Genomic DNA, 24501 nt, shown 5'->3' on the forward strand with positions numbered 1-24501 from the left:
CTAAGAGTATCTGTGCCCTTGGAGTAATAATCTGTGGAGTAATATATTCTGTGCAAGTGCAACTGACAGTGATAAATTAATTATGAATTTCAAATTCATATTTCATTTGTCGTCTGTGGTCTCTGCGTCCGCTGGGTGGGTGTGTCAATTTTAATTTTTAACCGTACTGAAACGATAAACAAATACAAAAGTTTGCGAAAGATGTGTGTGATTCAATAAGTTTATGTTATATTATACGCTTTTAAATTGCAAAATGAAAACTGTAAGGAAATTACTGCTGCTATCTCTTCTTTTATGTAAGTATGGCCACTTTTACATTGTTGATTTTCTATGAAAAGTTATTGTGATAAATAGACAGAAATATCTGCAATTAAAAGTTATTTGAGTGTTAAATAACTGAGATAGCATTATATTGAGAACCCCAAGCGTGGTATTTTTAAGCCTTGGGGTATTTACTGCTAAAATCACACGTCGTCTGACTGACCCACCAGCCGGGTCTGGGTCTTTCGGAGAAAAATGGTTTCGTTTTTTTAGCAGACGAAATGACATACTACAAGATTTTATTTCATAAAAATCTATAATAATATCGTAGAGAGGAGATTTAATTGTTTTTTTTTGCATTGAATAGGCTCCGAAACTACTAAACCGATTTGAAAACTCCTTTCACTATCCAGAGGTACTATTGGCCATAATCAGTAATAAACTTCTTCTTACCAAATATCTTAGCATTCCATGGATTCATTGTGTGAGTGCTGAAAATTTTATAATTTTCTTTATATAAATTCTAAAACTGTCAAAGCAAAATTGGCCAGTTTTTGAGTGTAATTTTCTATATGAGTGTGCATTCTTTTATTATAAGAGGTCAATTGTTCCACTAAATAAATAACATTTTTCCTTTACAGCAAGTTGCAATGCAAGTTATTATGGCAGTGAGACGTTATCCAATGGATTATTTGCACAACCCAAAGTGGAGGGTGTGGACATGGTGACATGGTGCACGACATCTGTTCCTGAACAGAAAAAGTGTATGAAGCTATCACAAACAGCCGTGCAAGACAAGGGACTGTTTGGAAAAGATTATATAGAGATACAATGTAAACGAGTAAGTGATTCCATTTACTGTAAGGAACTATACTATCTGAGGCTCGAGGTGACTTTTTTTCTGATGGTATATATACAGGATGCTCGGGAGTATTTTATTAGTAGATATAGTAGTAGCTAGCCACAGCCAAAGACTCTCACCAGTCAAAATCTTTGATCAAATCAAATGCTTTCATTGAATGGGAAGGAAGATGAATGGTCACAAAATTTTTTAATGTTAGCTTACTACTGAGCTCACAGCCTGTCAAATCAGGGGTCCCTTCAGCATTTTGCCTGCTCTGCTTCCTTGTGGTTAAAGATTTGTGTGCCTGGTGGCAATAAATCAATATGTAAAATAAGATATATTTACAAATCAAATATTATTTACCCTGAAATTATTAATTTTTAACTGACTTCAAAAAGGAGGAGGTTCTCAATTTGGTCAGTATTTTTTTTTATGTTTAGAAATTATAGAACACATGTCACATCAAAAATTAATAATTTCAGGGTAATTTTTTTTTTTAAATAATTATCAGTATAGAATATAATCCTAGAGTTATGGCAAATACTCCCCAGCAACCTGTATACTCAGTAGTTTGTTATAACACTCAGATAGACTCAGATATTGATAGATATCTACAAAACTAGCACTTTACCTACATGATGTTAAGTAGTATAACCTATGTATATGTATAACAGCATGACATGTCAGAACACCCATAGGTGAAAAATAAGATCATATCAAATCAGCAGGCCAAATAAATTTATACCTACTTTAGAAAACTAAATCTTTTTTTTAATAGGCATTTGACACAGAAGAATGTATGACATGGGTAGACAGAGGAGAAGCATCGCTTCTTGCCTTGGATGCGGGAGAGGTGTATGTTGCTGGAAGATTCCATTCCCTAGTCCCAATTATACAGGAGGTAAGATAGAATTACACATGTAGTGATAAATATCCATTAATGGTAAGCATCCACAGATCCGCGTCATATGTATTGGACACATCACATCAAACTGATTGTAGTAAAATCATACAAATGCGTGCACTGTTCTGCATTTTTTCAGAGGCCCTTAAATAATCATTTGGTCAACATATTCTATGGTGATGCTTCTGCACTCGCCTAAACCCCCCGGTAACGCAGCCATTAAGGAGCCTACTCACGTTCAGAAAAATAAAAATCCGTTTAATGCGTCAATCTCCTATTAAAATGTGGATGCACAATCAGCGACCCAAAAACGTCCCCACTCAATGAGTGCCAAACACAACTACTTGGCACTCAATTCAAATAGTCGCATTTGCAAACTCAACAACCAACACCCTGCGAACCCGTGATATGTTGTTTTGGAAACCAAGGATTCTAATAAATCTCTGCATTCAGACATTTCGTCGAGACTCCCCTCAGACACCCTGAGACTAGCGGCAAACAACGACAATGTGGTGGATCTCGTTATCGTTGTTTGTCGCATGTCTCGGGGTGTCGGACACTTCAGTAATTTACGACAGTGAAGACGCGATAAGCGAAGAATAACAACAAAAAGAAGTAAACATTTTCTTGATATAGGACTGTTGTTTTGAAAACCAAGAATGGAATTGTCTGGCTAAATGTCTGCATTCAGACGTTCCGCCGAGGCTCGCCTCAGGCAACCTTAGACTAGCGGCAAACAACGAATACGCAGTCTTTCCGTACTCGTTGTTTGTCGCATTTCTCGGGGTGTCGGACATTCCGGTAATTTACGACAATGAAGAAGCGATCAAGCGAAGAACAACAATAAAAAGAAGTGAACATTTTCTTGATATAGGACTGTCGTTTTGGAGAAAATTAATGAATTTTTTTGGCTAAATCTCTGCATTCAGACATTCAAGTTCATCATCATCATCATCATCATGTCAGCCGATGGAGTCCACTGCAGGACATAGGCCTTTTGTAGGGACTTCCAAACATCACGATACTGAGCTGCCTGCAACCAGCGAATACCTGCGACTCGCTTGATGTCGTCGATCCACCTGGTTAAGTTATACTTACTGAATTCTGATTTACATATAATATGTATGTCTACACATATCATATGGTCTGTATGTATAATTTTCATGACGAATTGTTTTTTTAAACCCAGTTATATGGAAGAGGCGAACCGTACCAGTACTCAGTGGCGGTGGTGAAGAAAGGTGGTCTGCCGGAGGTGCAACCCGGTAGGGGTCTACACGGGCTGAGAGGAGCCAAGGCCTGTTTCCCGGGAGTGGGGTCTCTGGCGGGATGGGTCATGCCTATACATGTGGTATGTCAATGAATCTTACTTATAAAGTTGTTATTAATTTTTGTTGTTTAAATAGGTATTTTGTTTATAATAACTACCGGACGCCGACGACTTTGTTTGCGACATGTCCCAAAATGGGCCTTTATTGTTTATAATTTATAAGATCAGATATATAATCATTTATAGATCAGATTTATAAGATCGATAGTATTTTTTAAGGATTTAAGATATAAATTGCTGTTTAGAAAATAATTTTCACAATTTTTGGAACTTGCATTAATTAGATAAGTATTATTTTATTTCGCTCCTTTTTTACAAATTAAACATAGACAATACATAAACATAGACAATACAGTAAAAGTGTTCAAAACAGCCAATAAAAACACCTGGAATTGAATTCATATCCGGTGTAAGCTGTCAATGTCATGAAATATTGTCAAATGTCAATAAGACAAGTTAAAAAGAGACATTAATTTGTAGACAGAGAAGCATTAATCAAAAAAAATCCTTAAATTGCTTTAAAAACGCCATAAAAAAACGCTACTGCGCGAAGAATACTGACAACCTGTCAGGATGTGAGTTACAAGCATGTTGTCATGATAACAATTTCTTATAAAATAGGGTTCCAAGAAATTTTTTATTTTGCGTTTTAAGCCCTACATTTTATGTTTTTTTAAGATAAAAATAATTTGTTCTGCTTACTTGACACTCTGAATAAAGACCCTGCCTCTATACAAAACTGGGACATTTCTGGTTTTGAAGTTAACTTCTCGGTAACGGGTAAACCGCTTGGCAAGCTATATCAGAAGCAATATGTCAAGGAATCGAGTATTTCATTCCATTTGTTGTAAAGTCTCTTGAAAATTCAGCGTTTGCAGCTTGGGCTACACATAGGTTACTTTTAATCCAGAAAAATCCATGGATTCCTGAGATTTGCGAAAACCTGATGATTATGATAGTATGAATGTTTGTTACTCTTTCACGCATAGCTTACTAATCCGAATCATCTTAAATTTAGTAAGTAACGGAAGTAGAGATAGATTATAGTCTGGATAATCACGAAGGCTTCCTTTTTATCCTGGAAATATCCATGGTTCCTGAGGGATTTGTGAAAAACTCAATTCTATTATTCATAATGAAAAAAACAATTTTAGTTGGTAACAGTTTATCTAATTGTTTTCTTGTTTTTCTTTCTCGTTACCAGTTAATGCAAGAAGGCGGTCTCAAAGTGACGGACTGCAACAACCACGTGAAGTCGGCTATACATTACTTCGGTGAATCTTGCGCGCCCAACTCTCTGAAGGACATTTACAACCCTATTGGAGACAACCCCGATCAGTGAGTATTTTATCTCAATGTAATATACTATTACTATTAGTAAATTTTACATTGACAATTTATCATCCCAAGTTGACTTAAATAATAAGCAAGTGGATAGTATTTATACCGATTTTACCAAGGCTTTTGATCTAGTAGATCACAGTCTCCTGATGGTAAAGGTAATACAATACGGATTTACTGGTAATATTGTTGATTGGTTAAGCTCTTATTTAAATAATAGACAAATGACAGTAGTAGTGGCAGAGTTTGGGTCATCTTTTGGCACAATCAGGAGTTCTTCAGGGTTCGCTCCTTGGTCCTATACTTTTCAATATTTTTATTAATGATATTGTTCATTGCTTTTCTAACTTTGAACTGCTACTTTATGCGGATGATCTCAAAGCATTTAGAACGATACGATGCAGGTAGGTTGACTAATTGGTGTCATAATAATAATATGGTTTTGAGCCATAAGAAATATTACCGTGTTTCTTTTCATAGAGAACTTCACTCCTGCATTCGCAGAGGGTCCACTCCGCTTTGCAACCGCTGGCAAACCGCTAGTACGATAAGGTTGCAAGTGAGTTCTGGCGTAGGAAATACTTAACATTAACTATTGTATGCATTAAGTTCCAACATTTAATAGAGCTAAGTAGGCAGTTTTATTTTTATTTTTAGTTTTATTATTTAGTTTTTTAGTGTAGTGTAGTACTTATAGTGATTTTTATTAATTTTAGGCATTGTTTATTTAGTTATATTTTATATTTTTGTAGTTATATTGTTTTATGTCATTTTTTTTTTTTGCTTTTACTTATTTTATTGCTTTTGATTACTGTTGTTTGCGCCCGTGATGTCACCCTTTTAAAGGCTTCCACTGAAAACCAGCGCTGCAGCTAGCTGCAGCTTTAAGCTGAGTGGGAGACCTTTATTTGGTCAGTGCGCTTTTACTTTCAATTTTCTTCTTCGTTGTAAAATATAAAAGCTTAGTTTTAAGTTTACTGACCAAATAAAAATATTTTTCTTTCTTTCTTTCTTTCAAGGTTATGCAAGCTGTGCGCGGGCGGCGCGGGCGTGCGCTGCACGCTGGCGGACCCGCACGCCGGCTACGAGGGCGCGCTCAAGTGTCTGCTGGCGGACGGCGCGGGCGACGTCGCCTTCGTGCGCGACACCACCATACAGCACACGCTGCTGTCGCACAGGATACTGGGTGAGCTGTGAGCTGTGGACGATGTCTGTGCGTATCGACCAAGTCGCTTCCCCCGGCAAACTCCAGGGCCCACCAGCAAGGTTACGGGAGAAGCGACGCCCGAAACTGGAAATTATTTTGTGGTAGAGGAATCACCTCGAGCAGGTCCCAGGACTTGTGTTGTGTGTTCTCCATGCTCACAAAAAACAATTTATAATCAATACTAAACATTATTGCACAAAATCACCAACGCGACTAGCAGCGTAACGGTGTCCACGCTGCCTAACAAACAACTGAGCTCGTCATCAATTACCCTTTTATTTATACCATCAATGTCGCAACAACTCCGGACGAATATCTCCCCTGTACAATAACGTAAATAATTAATATTAATACATACCGTAATCGAGGAACTTGTAACATAAGGCGTGGTCTTTGACTATTTAGACTGTGGACCTGTTTCGCACCCAAAATCACCAACAAAAAAGTCTGTCGTTTTTTGAGGGGGACTAAGTAAAGTCACATATCGAAAATATTTGATAAATATTTGACTCGCAATACACACAGGTGTAACAAACACATCGCTTAGACTATCCACATAATATATACATACAATATTCGATTACTTGATCGATTTTTTGCTATTCCGTTGTTTTTGTAATAAAAACCAATAGAATTTATTCTTTTGACGTGATAAAATTAAGGTACAAATATTTACAAATGAAACGTTACTCCATATTTTACTAACCAACAAGTTTTTGGCCCTTCTTTATGCCATTCAATTACACAAACCGATATTTGCAGGGAGCTCTTTACACGACGAAAACGACTACAACAATGAAACATCGATTCTATAGGAACAATTTTACTAAACTATTAATTAATAATAATAAACGCATAATAAACGCGTATAATTTTAATAAACGCATTAAATCATTGATTTTTGATCTTTGCCAGAGGGGTAACACCAGCCCTCTAGCCAAGTGGCACACCGATTCTCTTTCTACGATCGCTAACGCTTCGAAAACTATGCTAAAGCAATACTTGAGAAGTACTGTTTACTAACAAACAAATAAGAAATGAGGGTAGAAAACGCATGACATTTCATAACTTTTTTATTTTAAATTATGAATTGTTGTTTTATAAAATATTATTCAAATGTATAGTAACTATAGCTAATTGTTTTAAGCTTGTTAATCAAATTTATTTTAATTAATTTAAGAACAAGTTAATTATAATTATTATTAGGTGTGAAATGACTAGCAATTTATACCCTCATTCTTAATTTGTTTGTTGGTAAACAGTACTAATCCAATATGGCTTTAGTATAGAAAAATGTACGAAAATGACAGATCTTGATCCATGACTTGTCGATATCAAATGTCATTCCCATACATCTCTCTAGTTAGCTTCGCGTTAGCGATCGTAGAAAGTGAATCGACGAATACTTGGCTAGGGGGGCAGGTCCTTGTATTAATGGTGGAAGGGTGTGGTGTGTTGCAGGGGGGGTGTCCGAGGAGCGCTTCGAGCTGATATGCCGCGACGGCTCGCGCGCGCCGGTCACCGAGTGGGAGCGCTGTAACTGGGGCAAGGTTCCCGCTGATGCTGTGGTCACCAGCAGCGCTGCCACCGTGCTGCAGAGGAAGAAGTGGGTTGCACTTGTTATCTATACTATAGCCTTTCTTGATGAGTACTGTTTACCAACGAACAAATTAAAAATGAGGGTATAAATCACTAGTCATTTCACACCTGTAAGGTCCCTTGTCCTTACTGTAATAGCAGTAAGTCACCGTCTCATTACTATACACTATAATGGACAGCAGCACACGTCCGCCTCCTTTCGATGCCAGGGACAGACTGCCCCGTTTTCTCCTACTACCGGTGTATATATACACAAACACTACAACACATAATAATAATTATGATTAACTTGTTCTTAAATTTATGAAAATAAATTTGATTAATAAGCTTAGAACAATTAGATATGGTAAATATATTTTAATATAACATTTTATGAACAAACTATACGTGATTTAAAATAAATAAGTTATGAAATGACTTGAACTTTCTACCTTCATTTCTAATTTATTTGTTGGTAAACAGTATTCATCAAGAAAGGCTATAGTATAAACTTCTATAGTAATATCACAGAATCGAGAATGATACAGAATGAGCCTTAACAAGTCGCGCGGTGAGACCGATGAAACTCATAAAAACGCGTCACGCGTCTCCTTGACATCCGCTTGTACAAACTTGTTTCATAATTTGTATTTCAAGATTTTTACACTTTTTTTTTCTCTCTGTTGTATAATACCAATTTGGTACTTTAGTAATTTGGACATTAAACGAAGCTTGAACGGGTCCGCTAATCTTATATTTAAACGAAAAAAATTAAAGAAAAAAAAAAGGTAAAATTCCGAGTTAAAACATTATTATTTTAATAATTATCATTTAAATTAAAAAAAATAAAATGTATTTACAGATATCAAAACCTACTCCTCAAACTGCTAGAGTTGTACGGTGAACCGAATCCCCTGAACAAGATGTCGAACCGCACTCTCGACAACCAGCCTCAGAACACTTACAACAACCCGTTCACCAGCAGCGAGCGGCCGCGGTACTACGACTCCTACAGACCAGAACAGAACGACAACAGTCGACAGTTCGACAACAAACTGGAAGGGTGAGAAATTAAATGACTATCTTTGTAGCTTTCAAATAATTTAAATTTCGAATGTTCGTCTCATTCGAAATTCGAATTACGGCAAGAAATGACAAGGCCTTCTTAGTAGCTCAAAAGTTATTTGAATTTCGAATGTTCGTCTCATTTGAAATTCTAATTACGGCAACCCTTTAGCTCTCAATAGTTATTTGAATTTCGAATGTTCGTCTCATTTGAAATTCGAATTACGGCAACCCTGTAGCTCAAAAGTTATTTGAATTTCGAATATTCGTTTCATTTGAAATTCGAATTACGGCAATCTATTTACCAGCAGTGTACCGCGGTACCTACGACCTGTACATACCAGTACTTACAACTTATTTATAACTCGACAGAAAGAGTTTCAAATTCGTTGATCCGTTGCGATGATGCAACGCAACGCAATAACGTGGCTTGATATCCTTTTAAATGGCCTTTAGTTGATTTAAAAGGATATCAAGAATGTAATGCAAACACCAAAGATTTTTACAATAGATCTGTAATGTGTGCGCATAGTGGAGTAGCTGAATTCGGTTTGTTTTTGCGGTGATATTGTTGGCACGTAACGTCTCACTCTCGAACAATTTGTGTAATGTTTGCAGTTTGTCCCCATACAAGCAGCGCTTGGAACCGTCGGGGCGGCCGATAGAGTTGCCGTTCCAACTGTTCCACTCTGATGATACAACGGATCTGCTGCTGCAGGTATTTCTTTCAGTTTTTCACAAATCCTGCGGAAACCATGGATTTTTCCGGGATGAAAAGCAGTAGTAGTTATGTACGTAATGTTTTGTATGAGACGTACGACTGTGTTTTAGGTACCTATTTAGCTTATTAATTTAATCAAAAACCATATTAAAATAAATAAATCTAATTGTAATGCTCTCAAACACGTTGCAGGATGCAACAGTAAACTTTCGGGTGATCAAAGAAGACCAGCAAACAGCGAGCCGCTTGCTGAACAACGAGTTCGTGGGCGCGCAAGCCGAGCGGGCGGTCGTGGGCATCCGCGCGTGCCCCGTGCGCCGCGCCACGCTGTGCGTCACCAGCGAGCCCGAGCTGCACAAGTGTGTCAAGATGAAGGTACGTCACGTGTAGTTGCCGTGACTCAAACGATGTTCAGCGCCATCTATCGGCGGTGGGCATCCGCGCGTGCCCCGTGCGCCGCGCCACGCTGTGCGTCACCAGCGAGCCCGAGCTGCACAAGTGTGTCAAGATGAAGGTACGTCACGTGTAGTTGCCGTGACTCAAACGATGTTCAGCGCCATCTATCGGCGGTGGGCATCCGCGCGTGCCCCGTGCGCCGCGCCACGCTGTGCGTCACCAGCGAGCCCGAGCTGCACAAGTGTGTCAAGATGAAGGTACGTCACGTGTAGTTGCCGTGACTCAAACGACGTTCAGCGCCATCTATCGGCGGTGGGCATCCGCGCGTGCCCCGTGCGCCGCGCCACGCTGTGCGTCACCAGCGAGCCCGAGCTGCACAAGTGTGTCAAGATGAAGGTACGTCACGTGTAGTTGCCGTGACTCAAACGATGTTCAGCGCCATCTATCGGCGGTGGGCATCCGCGCGTGCCCCGTGCGCCGCGCCACGCTGTGCGTCACCAGCGAGCCCGAGCTGCACAAGTGTGTCAAGATGAAGGTACGTCACGTGTAGTTGCCGTGACTCAAACGACGTTCAGCGCCATCTATCGGCGGTGGGCATCCGCGCGTGCCCCGTGCGCCGCGCCACGCTGTGCGTCACCAGCGAGCCCGAGCTGCACAAGTGTGTCAAGATGAAGGTACGTCACGTGTAGTTGCCGTGACTCAAACGATGTTCAGCGCCATCTATCGGCGGTGGGCATCCGCGCGTGCCCCGTGCGCCGCGCCACGCTGTGCGTCACCAGCGAGCCCGAGCTGCACAAGTGTGTCAAGATGAAGGTACGTCACGTGTAGTTGCCGTGACTCAAACGATGTTCAGCGCCATCTATCGGCGGTGGGCATCCGCGCGTGCCCCGTGCGCCGCGCCACGCTGTGCGTCACCAGCGAGCCCGAGCTGCACAAGTGTGTCAAGATGAAGGTACGTCACGTGTAGTTGCCGTGACTCAAACGACGTTCAGCGCCATCTATCGGCGGTGGGCATCCGCGCGTGCCCCGTGCGCCGCGCCACGCTGTGCGTCACCAGCGAGCCCGAGCTGCACAAGTGTGTCAAGATGAAGGTACGTCACGTGTAGTTGCCGTGACTCAAACGATGTTCAGCGCCATCTATCGGCGGTGGGCATCCGCGAGTGCCCCGTGCGCCGCGCCACGCTGTGCGTCACCAGCGAGCCCGAGCTGCACAAGTGTGTCAAGATGAAGGTACGTCACGTGTAGTTGCCGTGACTCAAACGACGTTCAGCGCCATCTATCGGCGGTGGGCATCCGCGCGTGCCCCGTGCGCCGCGCCACGCTGTGCGTCACCAGCGAGCCCGAGCTGCACAAGTGTGTCAAGATGAAGGTACGTCACGTGTAGTTGCCGTGACTCAAACGATGTTCAGCGCCATCTATCGGCGGTGGGCATCCGCGCGTGCCCCGTGCGCCGCGCCACGCTGTGCGTCACCAGCGAGCCCGAGCTGCACAAGTGTGTCAAGATGAAGGTACGTCACGTGTAGTTGCCGTGACTCAAACGATGTTCAGCGCCATCTATCGGCGGTGGGCATCCGCGCGTGCCCCGTGCGCCGCGCCACGCTGTGCGTCACCAGCGAGCCCGAGCTGCACAAGTGTGTCAAGATGAAGGTACGTCACGTGTAGTTGCCGTGACTCAAACGACGTTCAGCGCCATCTATCGGCGGTGGGCATCCGCGCGTGCCCCGTGCGCCGCGCCACGCTGTGCGTCACCAGCGAGCCCGAGCTGCACAAGTGTGTCAAGATGAAGGTACGTCACGTGTAGTTGCCGTGACTCAAACGATGTTCAGCGCCATCTATCGGCGGTGGGCATCCGCGCGTGCCCCGTGCGCCGCGCCACGCTGTGCGTCACCAGCGAGCCCGAGCTGCACAAGTGTGTCAAGATGAAGGTACGTCACGTGTAGTTGCCGTGACTCAAACGATGTTCAGCGCCATCTATCGGCGGTGGGCATCCGCGCGTGCCCCGTGCGCCGCGCCACGCTGTGCGTCACCAGCGAGCCCGAGCTGCACAAGTGTGTCAAGATGAAGGTACGTCACGTGTAGTTGCCGTGACTCAAACGATGTTCAGCGCCATCTATCGGCGGTGGGCATCCGCGCGTGCCCCGTGCGCCGCGCCACGCTGTGCGTCACCAGCGAGCCCGAGCTGCACAAGTGTGTCAAGATGAAGGTACGTCACGTGTAGTTGCCGTGACTCAAACGATGTTCAGCGCCATCTATCGGCGGTGGGCATCCGCGCGTGCCCCGTGCGCCGCGCCACGCTGTGCGTCACCAGCGAGCCCGAGCTGCACAAGTGTGTCAAGATGAAGGTACGTCACGTGTAGTTGCCGTGACTCAAACGATGTTCAGCGCCATCTATCGGCGGTGGGCATCCGCGCGTGCCCCGTGCGCCGCGCCACGCTGTGCGTCACCAGCGAGCCCGAGCTGCACAAGTGTGTCAAGATGAAGGTACATCACGTGTAGTTGCCGTGACTCAAACGATGTTCAGCGCCATCTATCGGCGGTGGGCATCCGCGCGTGCCCCGTGCGCCGCGCCACGCTGTGCGTCACCAGCGAGCCCGAGCTGCACAAGTGTGTCAAGATGAAGGTACGTCACGTGTAGTTGCCGTGACTCAAACGATGTTCAGCGCCATCTATCGGCGGTGGGCATCCGCGCGTGCCCCGTGCGCCGCGCCACGCTGTGCGTCACCAGCGAGCCCGAGCTGCACAAGTGTGTCAAGATGAAGGTACGTCACGTGTAGTTGCCGTGACTCAAACGATGTTCAGCGCCATCTATCGGCGGTGGGCATCCGCGCGTGCCCCGTGCGCCGCGCCACGCTGTGCGTCACCAGCGAGCCCGAGCTGCACAAGTGTGTCAAGATGAAGGTACGTCACGTGTAGTTGCCGTGACTCAAACGATGTTCAGCGCCATCTATCGGCGGTGGGCATCCGCGCGTGCCCCGTGCGCCGCGCCACGCTGTGCGTCACCAGCGAGCCCGAGCTGCACAAGTGTGTCAAGATGAAGGTACGTCACGTGTAGTTGCCGTGACTCAAACGATGTTCAGCGCCATCTATCGGCGCTTGTGTACATTCCCTTTATAAGCAAGGTATGAAAGTTTATCGGTGGTAGGCATCCGCGCGTGCCCCGTGCGCCGCGATACGATAGATTATAATATACCGAAAAATAACACGTTAAATTGTAATCTGCATGTTCAGTTCACAATAAATCGACAGATTACAATATCGCGAGTGAGATAAACTAACGTATTTTACACTTTAACGGTAAGATATATAACACTACTGTTACGTTCGCAGGCGGCGCTGAAGGCAGCGTTCCTGTCGCCAACGCTGGTGTGCTGGCGCGCGCACAGCGCCCGCCACTGCGAGCGCGCCATCGCCGAGGGCACCAGCGACTTCGCGCTGTTCGACGCCGCAGACATGCTGCACGCCGCCCACCGACACCGCCTCGTGCCCTTCATGCAGGAGGTACCGTACTGTGCCAGCACCAGGGCTAGTGGCACACTGCGCCAACTAACACGGTCAAGTAGTTAAGCGACAACCAATAGCGTGAGACACATGTATCGACAGCGCCATCTAGTTGCGAACGTTGTAAACTTCAGGTGTACACCAGAGTCCAGCGGCAGGAAAGGGGTAATACGCGGTGGCGAAGCTTGTGTATCTTGAGCCTCACGATGGTTCCAATGTCGCGTTAGAGTCTTATTCATGAAAGAAGTCCCGCGGCTAAAACCTGAACTGAAATCGATAGCGATAGATACACAAATCACAATAAGACCGCCATTACCAAATGACAATGAGCGCCGTTAAGACATTAGCAGTAGTGAGGAGTCTACTTATGATTTGAAACCAACACATATTACCGTAAGTCACATGTATCGACCGCGCCATCTAGTTGCGAACATTGAAAACTGCAGGTGTACTGGTCTACTCGAGCGGCAACAACTGGTACTACGCGGTGGCGAAGCTTGTGTATCTTGAGTCTCACGATGGTTCCAATGTCACGTTAGAGTCCTTTTCATGTCTTACACAAATTGCAAGGTGTAAGTAGTCTTCTCATGGTTTAGAACCGACACCCATTAGCGTGAGTCACATGTGTCGACAGCGCCATCTAGTTGCGAACATACAAACTGCAGGTGTACTCCAGCGGCAACAACTGGTACTACGCGGTGGCGGTGGCCAAGGAGCAGGACCCGGACACGGAGCTGACGTACCTGCGCGGCAAGAACACGTGCCACACCGGGGTGGGCATGGCCGCGGGGTGGGTCTACCCCCTCGCCTACCTCGTCTCCAATGGGTGGATTCGGTGAGATACGTGAATGTACACTCTATACGAGGGTTGTTTTTTAGTTTTTTCTTTTTTTTTAAAATAGAATATTTGCCACATCGTTTTAAATTATGACGAATATTCCCATCCCCCTCTAATTTGTCGGGAAAGACTGTGTTAGGAGTGGGTACAACAATAGACCAACCGCTCTTACCGTTGAGCTATTGAGGCTATTTTTTAATTTACATACTTACATTCATAAGTTCCTTAATGATAAAGATGCTTCCACCTTCACACAGGAAGTAAAACTATAAGAAATTGTAATTGTTATCAATTGTAAATTATAATACTGTATGACTTATTCATTTCAAAAGAACAACTGTTGAGTTTATTGCCGGTATCTTTTCAACAGAACCTGCCTTCCGAACCGGTGGTAGAATCTTTACAAATAGTCAACTGACGTGTCAAAAGTGTTTGTAAACTGAGCCTACTTGATATAAATGAATTTTGATTTTGATTTCCAATCTCACCTGAGTAAGTGGTGATGCAATCTGAGATGGAAGCAGGCGAACTTGTTAGGAGGGATATGAAAATCCACACCCCTTTCGGTCCATCGTTCCCGCGGGATCTGTGAACGGCGGGCGTCCGCTACACTGTACATAAAGGTGTGAACACACTGCGCAGGTCGTACGGCTGCGACGGCGCGCACGCGGCCGCGCAGTACTTCAGCAAGGCGTGCGCGCCGGGCGCGCTCAGCAGCGAGTTCGTGGACGCGGGCACCGTGCCGCACGACAACCTCTGCCACCTGTGCCACGGCGCGTCGTTCCGGTAACTACGTACCCACCAACACCCACCCGCAGGTCGTACGGCTGCGACGGCGCGCACGCGGCCGCGCAGTACTTCAGCAAGGCGTGCGCGCCGGGCGCGCTCAGCAGCGAGTTCGTGGACGCGGGCACCGTGCCGCACGACAACCTCTGCCACCTGTGCCACGGCGCGTCGTTCCGGTAACTAAGTTTTTTTTTATCGGCGGAGCGGACTAAGTACTACTTCTGATAACAGAGAAGTTGTAGTCTATATCATGTTCTAAGCTTTACGTGTCAAGGGTGGCAGATACACAAAGTAACACTATCAATCATCACCGAATCGATCATTTAACTTACTACTACAGTTCTACCCTCTAACTACAATATTGATCGAGTACAGCGCTGATACTATCACATGTAAACCAAGGTTATCTATGATAGGGCAGGTAGTCAAGCACGAGCGAGATTACGGGCTGGCAACCGTCATTGGCTGGGTTAAAGGGCCCGCTCGTGTTGGCCCCGAGCAACTAACAATGCAATGGCCGAACTATACAGATAACTCGCCTACTTAAGTTCCGAAACACTATCACTATTTTAACATATAACCGTTACTATTTAACAAATGGAAGACGACTATCCATTGCGAGAACTTAATTACACTGAACTGCTCAACCAGCAGGCTACAGAGTGGCAGGGCGCCCCCACTCCGTAAAGCATACCGCCTACGCGCCATTTTAACGCAATACTATTGGACGAGAGTTACGTGATCAATCTTTCACAGTCTTGTTCATTTATCAGTAAATAATTAAATCCCAATTACATGAAACCTGATTCTAATATTATCATTATTTTTTTTTTTTTTTTTTTAATTTACTTTGAACTACTTTATAGACGTAATTATTATACCATTTTTTTCCTTACATGGCAAATAAGGTAAACAAAGATCCGTCGTCACGACATTCACATATTTCTCACAAACCGTCCGTTTAAACTAAATCATTTATATACACATCACTTCATTTAACGCGCACACCGCGAATTACATAAAAACTGCTTGTAATTAACTATTATATCACATTTATTTCACTAAAAACGAAATCACAACAAGTTTTATTTCTACAGATTAACGAAAATGTTGCGAATTTGACATTTCGTAATGCTAGATTGTCTATGAATTGAAGAGACGGGAAAGATACATGAAATTATAACTTGTCGATAATTATGTACATATTTTTTAATTTTAATATTTGTGTCCTTTGTGGCTTATAAATAAAATAAATGTGTATCTTTATTAACACAGCACCAAAGAATATATTATACTCCATGGAGAAGAAGTAAATCTACATACATGAAAACGTTGGACATAGCAGCGACATTATTTCCGCATACGAATATTTTTTCATAAACTCAGTGGCAATTTTAAATGGAGATTTTTGATTTTAAAATAGTTGAAGGACCTAATTGAGAAAAAACAAATAATAATTTAAAAAAATATATACAACCGACTTCAAAATATTAACGTACCCACGAAATTAAAAAAGGGAAAAATAATATCATTATATTTTCTGCCAAACCAATCAATCTATTAATTCAAGGCGTACCTATCGTAAAGATTTTTGTTTCTCAGACATTATTTTTGGCTGTCATGTGTTTTTTTCAGTAACGACTTAAGTCAACACCAGACGGGCTTGGCAGCGACTTCAAAGTGATCAATAGGTAATGTTAAAATAATAATGTTATTGGGGGTACGTTAATATTTTGAAGTCGGTTGTATTTTTTTAAAATATTTTTTTAATACTTTTAGGGTACCTAATAAATAAGTCAATCCATATGAAATTCAACCTAAAATTCACCCATCGGAATATTCGGTAATGTTTTTTTGTTAGTCATACACTAGTCAGCAATCAGCACAGCAAACTCTGTGAATCTATACTTCTAGTCATATTAACAGTATAGGTAAAATTTGTGGTATTTTATGGTATATTCTCTGGATCTACTAAACCAAGTTTAAAAATTCTTTTAACACTAGAAATAAAATAACATTAATTAATAATATCGTTAGATATTTTTTCACAAATTATTATTTATTTTTCACAAATTATCATTAATAATAGATTATTGACGATAATTTGTGTATGATAAATATTTACTATCAGTGACATTTATTTGTAATTATGTATTGCGATAGTAAAGAATATATGAAGTCATGTGAAGAATTCATCAATGGAAAGAATATCTTAAAACCTAGATACCTACGTTAATGACATGGCAAATTAATACTATAATTAAAGTGGGAATAAAAATTTATATTTAGATTTAAATGATACAACAGGGTATTTTTATTTTTTAATCGTCGTCAGTTTCACTACTACTTTCACTACTAGATTCTCCTACATCTATTATAAAACTTGGAGTCGGTTCTTCAGAAACATCATCTAGTACTCCATCAAGTTTTAACATAGTTTCCTCTTCTTTTTTTACGTGCTCTATGCAATGAAACCAAGACATCGTACCGATTTGACTTATTCCTTCTTTTATTAAAATTTTTAATTCATTCATTTTAAATGTTTTGTTATTTCTCCCGACATGTGATTTTAATTGTGCCCATATTAATTCAATAGGGTTTAACTCGCAATGGTAGGGCGGAAGGCGTAACACAATTACATTTTTTTGTGCTGCCATTATATCTATAACCTTACTTTTATAATTTTCTTTTTTAAATTTTGTTAATAGTTGTGCTTTAATATCTGTGTCATCATAGTTGATATTTTTATCTTTAAGCCACATTTGTATGTCTGCCTTCCGCCAACTCATGTTAGGCACTCGATCTATAAGTCGGGAGTGGTACGATGCATTGTCGAGAACGATAACAGAGCCAGCTTCCACTATATTTAATATTTTTTCAAACCTGTACAATAAAATATGATATATCATTATAAAGCCCAGTAAACAAACGTATGAACTGATTATATTGCTTTTATTACTTACCATTTTTCAAAATTGTGGGCATCCATTTCGCCGTGGTAATCGCCGTCACCTTTTTTGGCCTCAAAAATCCACTCCCCGCCTTCCAAAAACCCTTCACTACTGCCGATATGAGTAAGTATTAACCTCTTTCCTTTTTGTGGATTTTTGAGGCCTGTCGATAATCCACTTAAAAAGGCCTGTCGACTACTTTTTATATCTGTGTCATACCAGACATAATTTGATGTATGCCCTGAAAAAAATATATATACGATGTATTAAATTAAAAACGTTTATATATTTCGTTTTTATAGAAACGATTAAATTTATGTAAACAGCGACAATTAAGGGACGGGGCATTTTATTTCATAATTGAGAATTGTCATTAAATTAAGTGAAATTTTATTTGTTATATTATGAATTTAATGAGGTAAAAAGTTTAAAAACAGAAAACATTGAGAATTATATAATAGACAATAAGATAAGTTATACCTATACTCTAGCAGTATAATTAACGCAAGCACGCAAGGTAATAAAAATCAACGAAAGATCATAAAATTCGATAAGTAGTTACAGTGCCGACAACAAAGATAAAGAAACAATACAAAACAACAGTAGGTATCAACACAGCTGCTGCTTTTACTAATTTCCGAAACTTAAAAGGTAGATACTAAATAATAATCTAGATACTAAATAATGCTGTTGTATGGGATGTACTCGTATGTAAATGTTGTATGATGTAAGGAGATGAAATAACCAAAGTCAAGTCATTAAAGTTTGTCCTTAAATAGAGTTGCATTTTATTGCAAATTATTTCTATATTATAATTATATAATTACCTTCATTGAACCATGTCTCATCTGTGTAATATATTTTTCTATTTTCTTTTCTATAGTCTCTTACTTTTTGCAGATACGTTCGTCTCCACACCATTAAATCTGGTCTATCCAATAGCACACTCCTCCGAGCTCTCTTCATATATTTAAATTTAAGTTTTCTTAATATTTTGTACATCGTCGATGAACTAAATGATGGCAGGTCTTCATCTTCATTAACAGCCTTTGTTACTTTATTGATCGTAGGCAATTCATTGCTAAAATAAAATTGGTGGACTTTTCTTCTTATAGCCGACAGCGTAAAATCGTCTAGTTTTTCTATTAAACTATATTTTGGAGTAGGCCGATTTGGCGTAGAAACATCCCCTTTAATTTTATATTCATTTATTATCCTTTCAATACTTCTTCCTGATGTGCCTATAATTTGTGCTGTCGCTTTGACAATTTCGCCTTTAATGGGATATGTGGAAGAACTTCGAGTTAAATGTTTATATATATTAATAGCTATCATTTTTTCGTTTGCGGTAAGATTACCACTTTTTGGCCTCTTTTTCATAGGGGACATTAAAAATGAATCGGAGTTTGAGATACTTCTAGGTCTTTTGGAAGTAGAAGGCCCAGGGCTTGGTTCAGGGGCACTCATTTTTTTATCTATAAAATTAATATTACTTAGCATTTAAAAACACATCATATAAGCTTTTATGAATTCTTATAACTTGTATGACATAAAACATACCTGATTTGTAAAAATCTTCGAAGCAAACGAAATCAAACTTAACCAATATCAAACAAAACTTAATATAACAACCAAACAACAAATGAAAACAAAACAAATAAATAACAAAACTAATAATTGCAAACGAAACAAGTAAGTAATGATGATATGGAACAAACATTGACACGACCTCACTGTGAGCATGGAAGCGACAATGTGGCACTTTTTGCTCGCAGTTAACTGATCCTAAACCGAGCTTAACCGATCGCGGCGCGAGCGCTCCCGAATGTTTGTAATTATGTAGCACGATCAAAAATTATTAAAAAAACGATAAACGATATTCTTCAAGCACTTGCAATATTTTTAAATTAAGAATAAAGAAAACAATAAACAAATACGACTTGAATATTATTATTGCTGGATCAGAAAAATAAATAAAAGATTTGAAATACTAATGGAAAAAAATATTACTTTTGTTTCGCAACATGGTGAGATTTTTTATTTTTCTGGTCAGGCTAGTATACATAAATCGTGATAGTCAAAGTTATCTATACTAATATTATAAAGTTGAAGAGTTTGTTTGTTTGTTTGATTGAACGCACTAATCTCAGGAACTACTGGTCCGATTTAAAAAATTCTTTCAGTGTTAGATAGCCCATTTATCGAGGAAGGCTACACATTATCCCCGTATTCCTACGGGAACAGGAACCACACGGGTGAAACCGCGCGGTGTCAGCTAGTTAGGATATAATAATATAAAGAATTTTGAGAGATAGTGATGTACAAGGGGCCAAAACTTCAGTACAAAGTTTTAAATATATATGACATTATGTGAAAATAAATTTAGTAGGTTCTAGAGCTAGAAAAATGTTACGAATTATAATTAGAGACAGACAATAAGTGTACATTAATTCCAATTATGTTCTACATAGTCATTTGGACTAGTGGTGTATAACCAAGGTAAAAAAAGAAAGAAATAATAATCTTTAATTCAATAGAAAAATATTTTTGTCGCTTTTTTGATTTTCTCAATTGTTTTCTTCAACAATTTAAAAATTAAAAATTTCCATTATAAATTGCCACTGACTTTATTTCAAAAATATTCGTATGCGGAAATAATGTCGCTACTATATCCAACAAAATGAAATGAAATGTTAATGTTTTTTAACTTTTTAACTTTTGTATCTTTTGTAATTTTTAAAAATGTAAACTGTAAAATTTTTGTAATTTATGTACTTGGAAATAAAGGCTATATTATTATTATTATTACTATATCCAACATTTTCATGTATTTCATGATTCACTTCTTCTCCTTGGTGTATATATTCTTAAAATGATATTTAATTTCCTAAAATGCACACAACTGAAAAGTTGAAAAACGAAACGAATATGGAACATATTCGTTTTTTAAGATGACGTATAGTAACGGATATTTTAGTTTAGTTATTTCAGATATAACGATACCTACTTGATATCGTACGATGCCCGCGGTTAACTTCTCAACCCTACTGATTGTCTTTGGTTCATAGTCAGCCATTATTGTTGTTTAAAATTGACATCTAAGAAAATTTCAAGTATATACATATCTATACCAAATTTCAGATTTCTAGTTTTAACAGACTGTGAGTTATTTTACCGACAACTTTTATCTTTTTAATTAACAATGGAATTAGTATGCAATTTTCGATTTCCAACTACGTTTTTTGAGTTGGTTGACTATTACTCTTTTAATGTCTATGCCTTCGTTCCCATTTATTATATTATCAAAATTCATCTTGAACGGATCAGCCGTTTAGCCGTGAAATGATAACAGACAGTTAGGCAGACTTATTTCGCTTTTATATAATTATGTTATTAGGATAAATTATTGAAATTAATATATTAATCGTAAAAATTTTGCATACTGTAATCAGTTGAATGTATAGGTGACTCAATAATTTTAAGACCAAAACATGTACCACATTCTAGCAAATAAATGATTTGATTTGATTTTAAAATATTAGTATGGAAGTATGGTTAAGAAAATTGCAAATAATGCAAAAAAGCAACTGTTGAGTTTCTTGCCGGTATCTTCTCAGCAGGACCTGCCTTCCGAACCGGTGGTAGAATCTTTACAAATAGTCAACTGACGTGTCAAAAGTGCTTGTAAACTGAGCCTACTTGAAATAAATGAATTTTGAATTTTAGAATTCCATAATGATGTATTCCCTACGTTAGCCGCTGTCGGCGCGACGCAAGCGAAGACTACTATGGCCACGTGGGCGCCATACGCTGCATGGTGGAAGGCGGCGGCGATGTGGCCTTCGTCCGCCACACCGCCCCGCACGAGGTCAGCGGTGGCCGGCGGCGCGAGTGGTGGGCGCGAGACCTGCTGCCGGACGACCTGCAGCTGCTGTGTCCGGACGGTGAGACATTTTTAAATCGTCGTCATCAACCCATATTCTCGAGCTCGAGTCTCCTCTCAGAATGAGAGGGGCTAGGCCAATAGTCCACCACGCTGGCCCAATGCGGATTGGCAGACTTCACACACGCAGAAAATTAAGATAATTCTGATCTCTGAAATCTCTCTGATCTGATGAAATTAAGATCTGGTATGTAGGTTTTCCTCACGATGTTTTCCTTCACCGATTGAGACACGTGATATTTAATTTCCTAAAAAGCACACAACTGAAAAGTTGGAAGTGCATGCTCCTTACCGGATTCGAACCCACACCCTCCGGAATCGGAGGCAGAGGTCATTTCCACTGGGCTATCACGGCTCTTATTTTTAAATATTTAATTTAAAAAAAAATGCACACCACTAAAGCGAAGTTTCTTAATATTGTTACTAAACATCGGATAATGAATAGATAGAAAAGAGTTGTGATAGCCCAGTGGATATGACCTCTGACTGTATAATGGTGAAGGAAAAAGGAAACTTGCATACCAGAGAATTGTCTTAATTCTCTGCGTGTGTGAAGTCTGCCAATCCGCATTGGGCCAGCGTGGTGGTCTCCTAACCCCTGTCATTATGAGAGGAAACTCGAGCTCAGCAGTGAGCCGAATATGGGTTGATGATGATGATGATGACGTTGTGTAAAATATTTTGCAAAACGAGATCAATACTTTATTAAAATATGGATGTAATGCCAGCTGGCTGAATGGTTTTTGCAATCTTCAATACGTCACTATTCCGCACAATGATAATGGTGTTTAATGAATATAATTTACTGTTTCACTATTTCCACACGACACATTGGTTCTCTTTCTCGCGCACGCTTGGTCTCTCTGTCTCCCAAGATGGTGAATTAAAGGAAGCCGTACAAAAAGGGCTCTGTGAGTTTTATTTTAAAATCAGTCTTTAATGTGAACCAGTATTCCTTTATCTACCAAAATCAATCAAGTCAAGTAAAAATGAAATCTACATCAAATGGTTTGATGTAATCCGATGACTTACTCCGGCAGGCACGCGCGCCAAGATGCACGAGTACGCGCACTGCAACCTCGGGCGCGTGCCCGGCGCCGTGCTCATGGGGCGCGCCAACCACACCGAGCTAGACACCATCTCCAACCTCATGGTGTACGCGCAGCAGTTCTACGGCGCCACTACCGCGGACGAGTTCAGGTATTTGAGGCTTAACGCTGTTCCGTACTGGTATTTGTACCTACAACACTGGAGGATGGATATCCGGCTCGAAGGACCAAATATTTTGTTTGTGTATAAGTGCCACCCTATCATACCCTCTGCCTCCTTTCAACCACACCAAACTGGACACCATCTCCAACCTCATGGTGTACGCGCAGTTCTACAGCGCCACCACCCACCGCTGACGAGTTCAGGTATTTGAGGCTTAACGCTGTTCCGTACTGGGACAATTGATTCACAAAACTCAACTGAAACAAAGTACCTACAACCCTGAAAGATGGATATCCGGCTCGAAGGACCAAATATTTTGTTTATGTATAAGTGCCACCGTATCATACCCTCTGCCTCCTAAAACGACCTTTTTGATATGGCCGAGCAATAGTGACTTTTCCGAGCTTGTGAGATGGAAATATATGTTCTTTTTATATCTTTCCAGCTTCAGCATGTTTTTATCTCAAGCACCGTACGCGGATCTAATCTTCAGCGATGCGGCGGTCCGCCTAAAGCCGCTGCCACACAACAAGCGATCCGCGGAACTGGTAGCGGGGAAATCGCTCATCCGCGCGGCGAGAATAGTGTCGTGTGACGCGCCTCAAGCTTCGTACTACATCGCTTCGGACCCCGACTTTTTGTCTGAAGGCTATACAAATGGTGTCGTTGGTCATATGATTGCTATTGCGTTGTTTATGTTGGCATTGCTACGATAAGTAATGTATTGATATTGACAGTTGATGTACCTCAATTATTTGCACATAAATTGAAATAATAGAGTCGGAGTACACCAACTCATGACTAAGGGCCTCGTATGGGTTCGAAACTAGTCGGGTATACTACGACCTTTTATCAAGTGAGTTTTAGCCGTGTTTCATAATCAATTCATACAATACTACTCGGTAACTTACCAATGTGAAACTGAAGTAGCATTAGTTTAGACTTTATATGTAAACGGAACTGATAAAATGCTGTTACGGTATTTAAACTATAAATAATATAACGGAATCTCATCCACAATAATTATGTACTTTAGATTAAGTTAGAGTTTAATTTATGAAATAAAATATGACTCCGTCCAACAATGTCCGTCCAAAAGTAGGAATTAAATAAAATGGAAAATAAACTCGCTGTGTGGCTACACCACAGTTACTGTCATTATAGAGCAACCAGTTATTGTTGATAGTTTTATCAAATTATTAAAATCATTACCAAACATATTACATTAAATATCATTTGTTTACATGAGATTTACTCTTTTCTTTTAAACTTAATAAATGTTTATTATGAAATCTTAGTATTTTCTAAATATATTTCTTTTTATAACTAACAACAACTAACAAAATATCAATTATTATTTTATTATCAAGTATCAAGGTAGTCGCAGTAATAGATGACAGAACACACGGTCACCATGAGAACGACAAGTGACAACAGCGCCCTCATTTGTTTTCTACTCTTTTGTCTCGCAGTAAAGTTAAAATAAAGTTGAATACCTTTCATCTCTTCATATTATTTACCCTCCTACCTACATCTGTACTACTCATAGTACGTAAGAACCTTACCTTACCTTACCATAATATCAGCCGATGGACGTCCACTGCTGGACATAGGCCTCTTGCATGG

General features: G+C 40.7%; 1 protein-coding gene across 1 annotated transcript; it reads left to right on the plus strand.

Annotated features, from left to right (window-relative positions):
• Positions 1–105: 105 nt before the first annotated feature.
• LOC112055185 (melanotransferrin) lies at positions 106–24377 on the plus strand. Its single transcript, XM_052889105.1, has 16 exons — positions 106–296; positions 903–1102; positions 1884–2006; positions 3199–3360; positions 4544–4677; positions 5700–5866; positions 7349–7493; positions 8328–8528; positions 9149–9248; positions 9444–9626; positions 12975–13145; positions 13811–13980; positions 14626–14769; positions 21477–21664; positions 22704–22863; positions 23321–24377. Exons 1-16 carry the CDS (start codon positions 224–226, stop codon positions 23589–23591), a joined length of 2592 nt encoding a protein of 863 aa, XP_052745065.1. The 5' UTR covers positions 106–223; the 3' UTR covers positions 23592–24377.
• The last annotated feature ends 124 nt before the right edge of the window (positions 24378–24501 follow it).

Source organism: Bicyclus anynana, chromosome 24 (assembly GCF_947172395.1).
Source record: "Bicyclus anynana chromosome 24, ilBicAnyn1.1, whole genome shotgun sequence".
Classification (NCBI taxonomy): domain Eukaryota; kingdom Metazoa; phylum Arthropoda; class Insecta; order Lepidoptera; family Nymphalidae; genus Bicyclus; species Bicyclus anynana.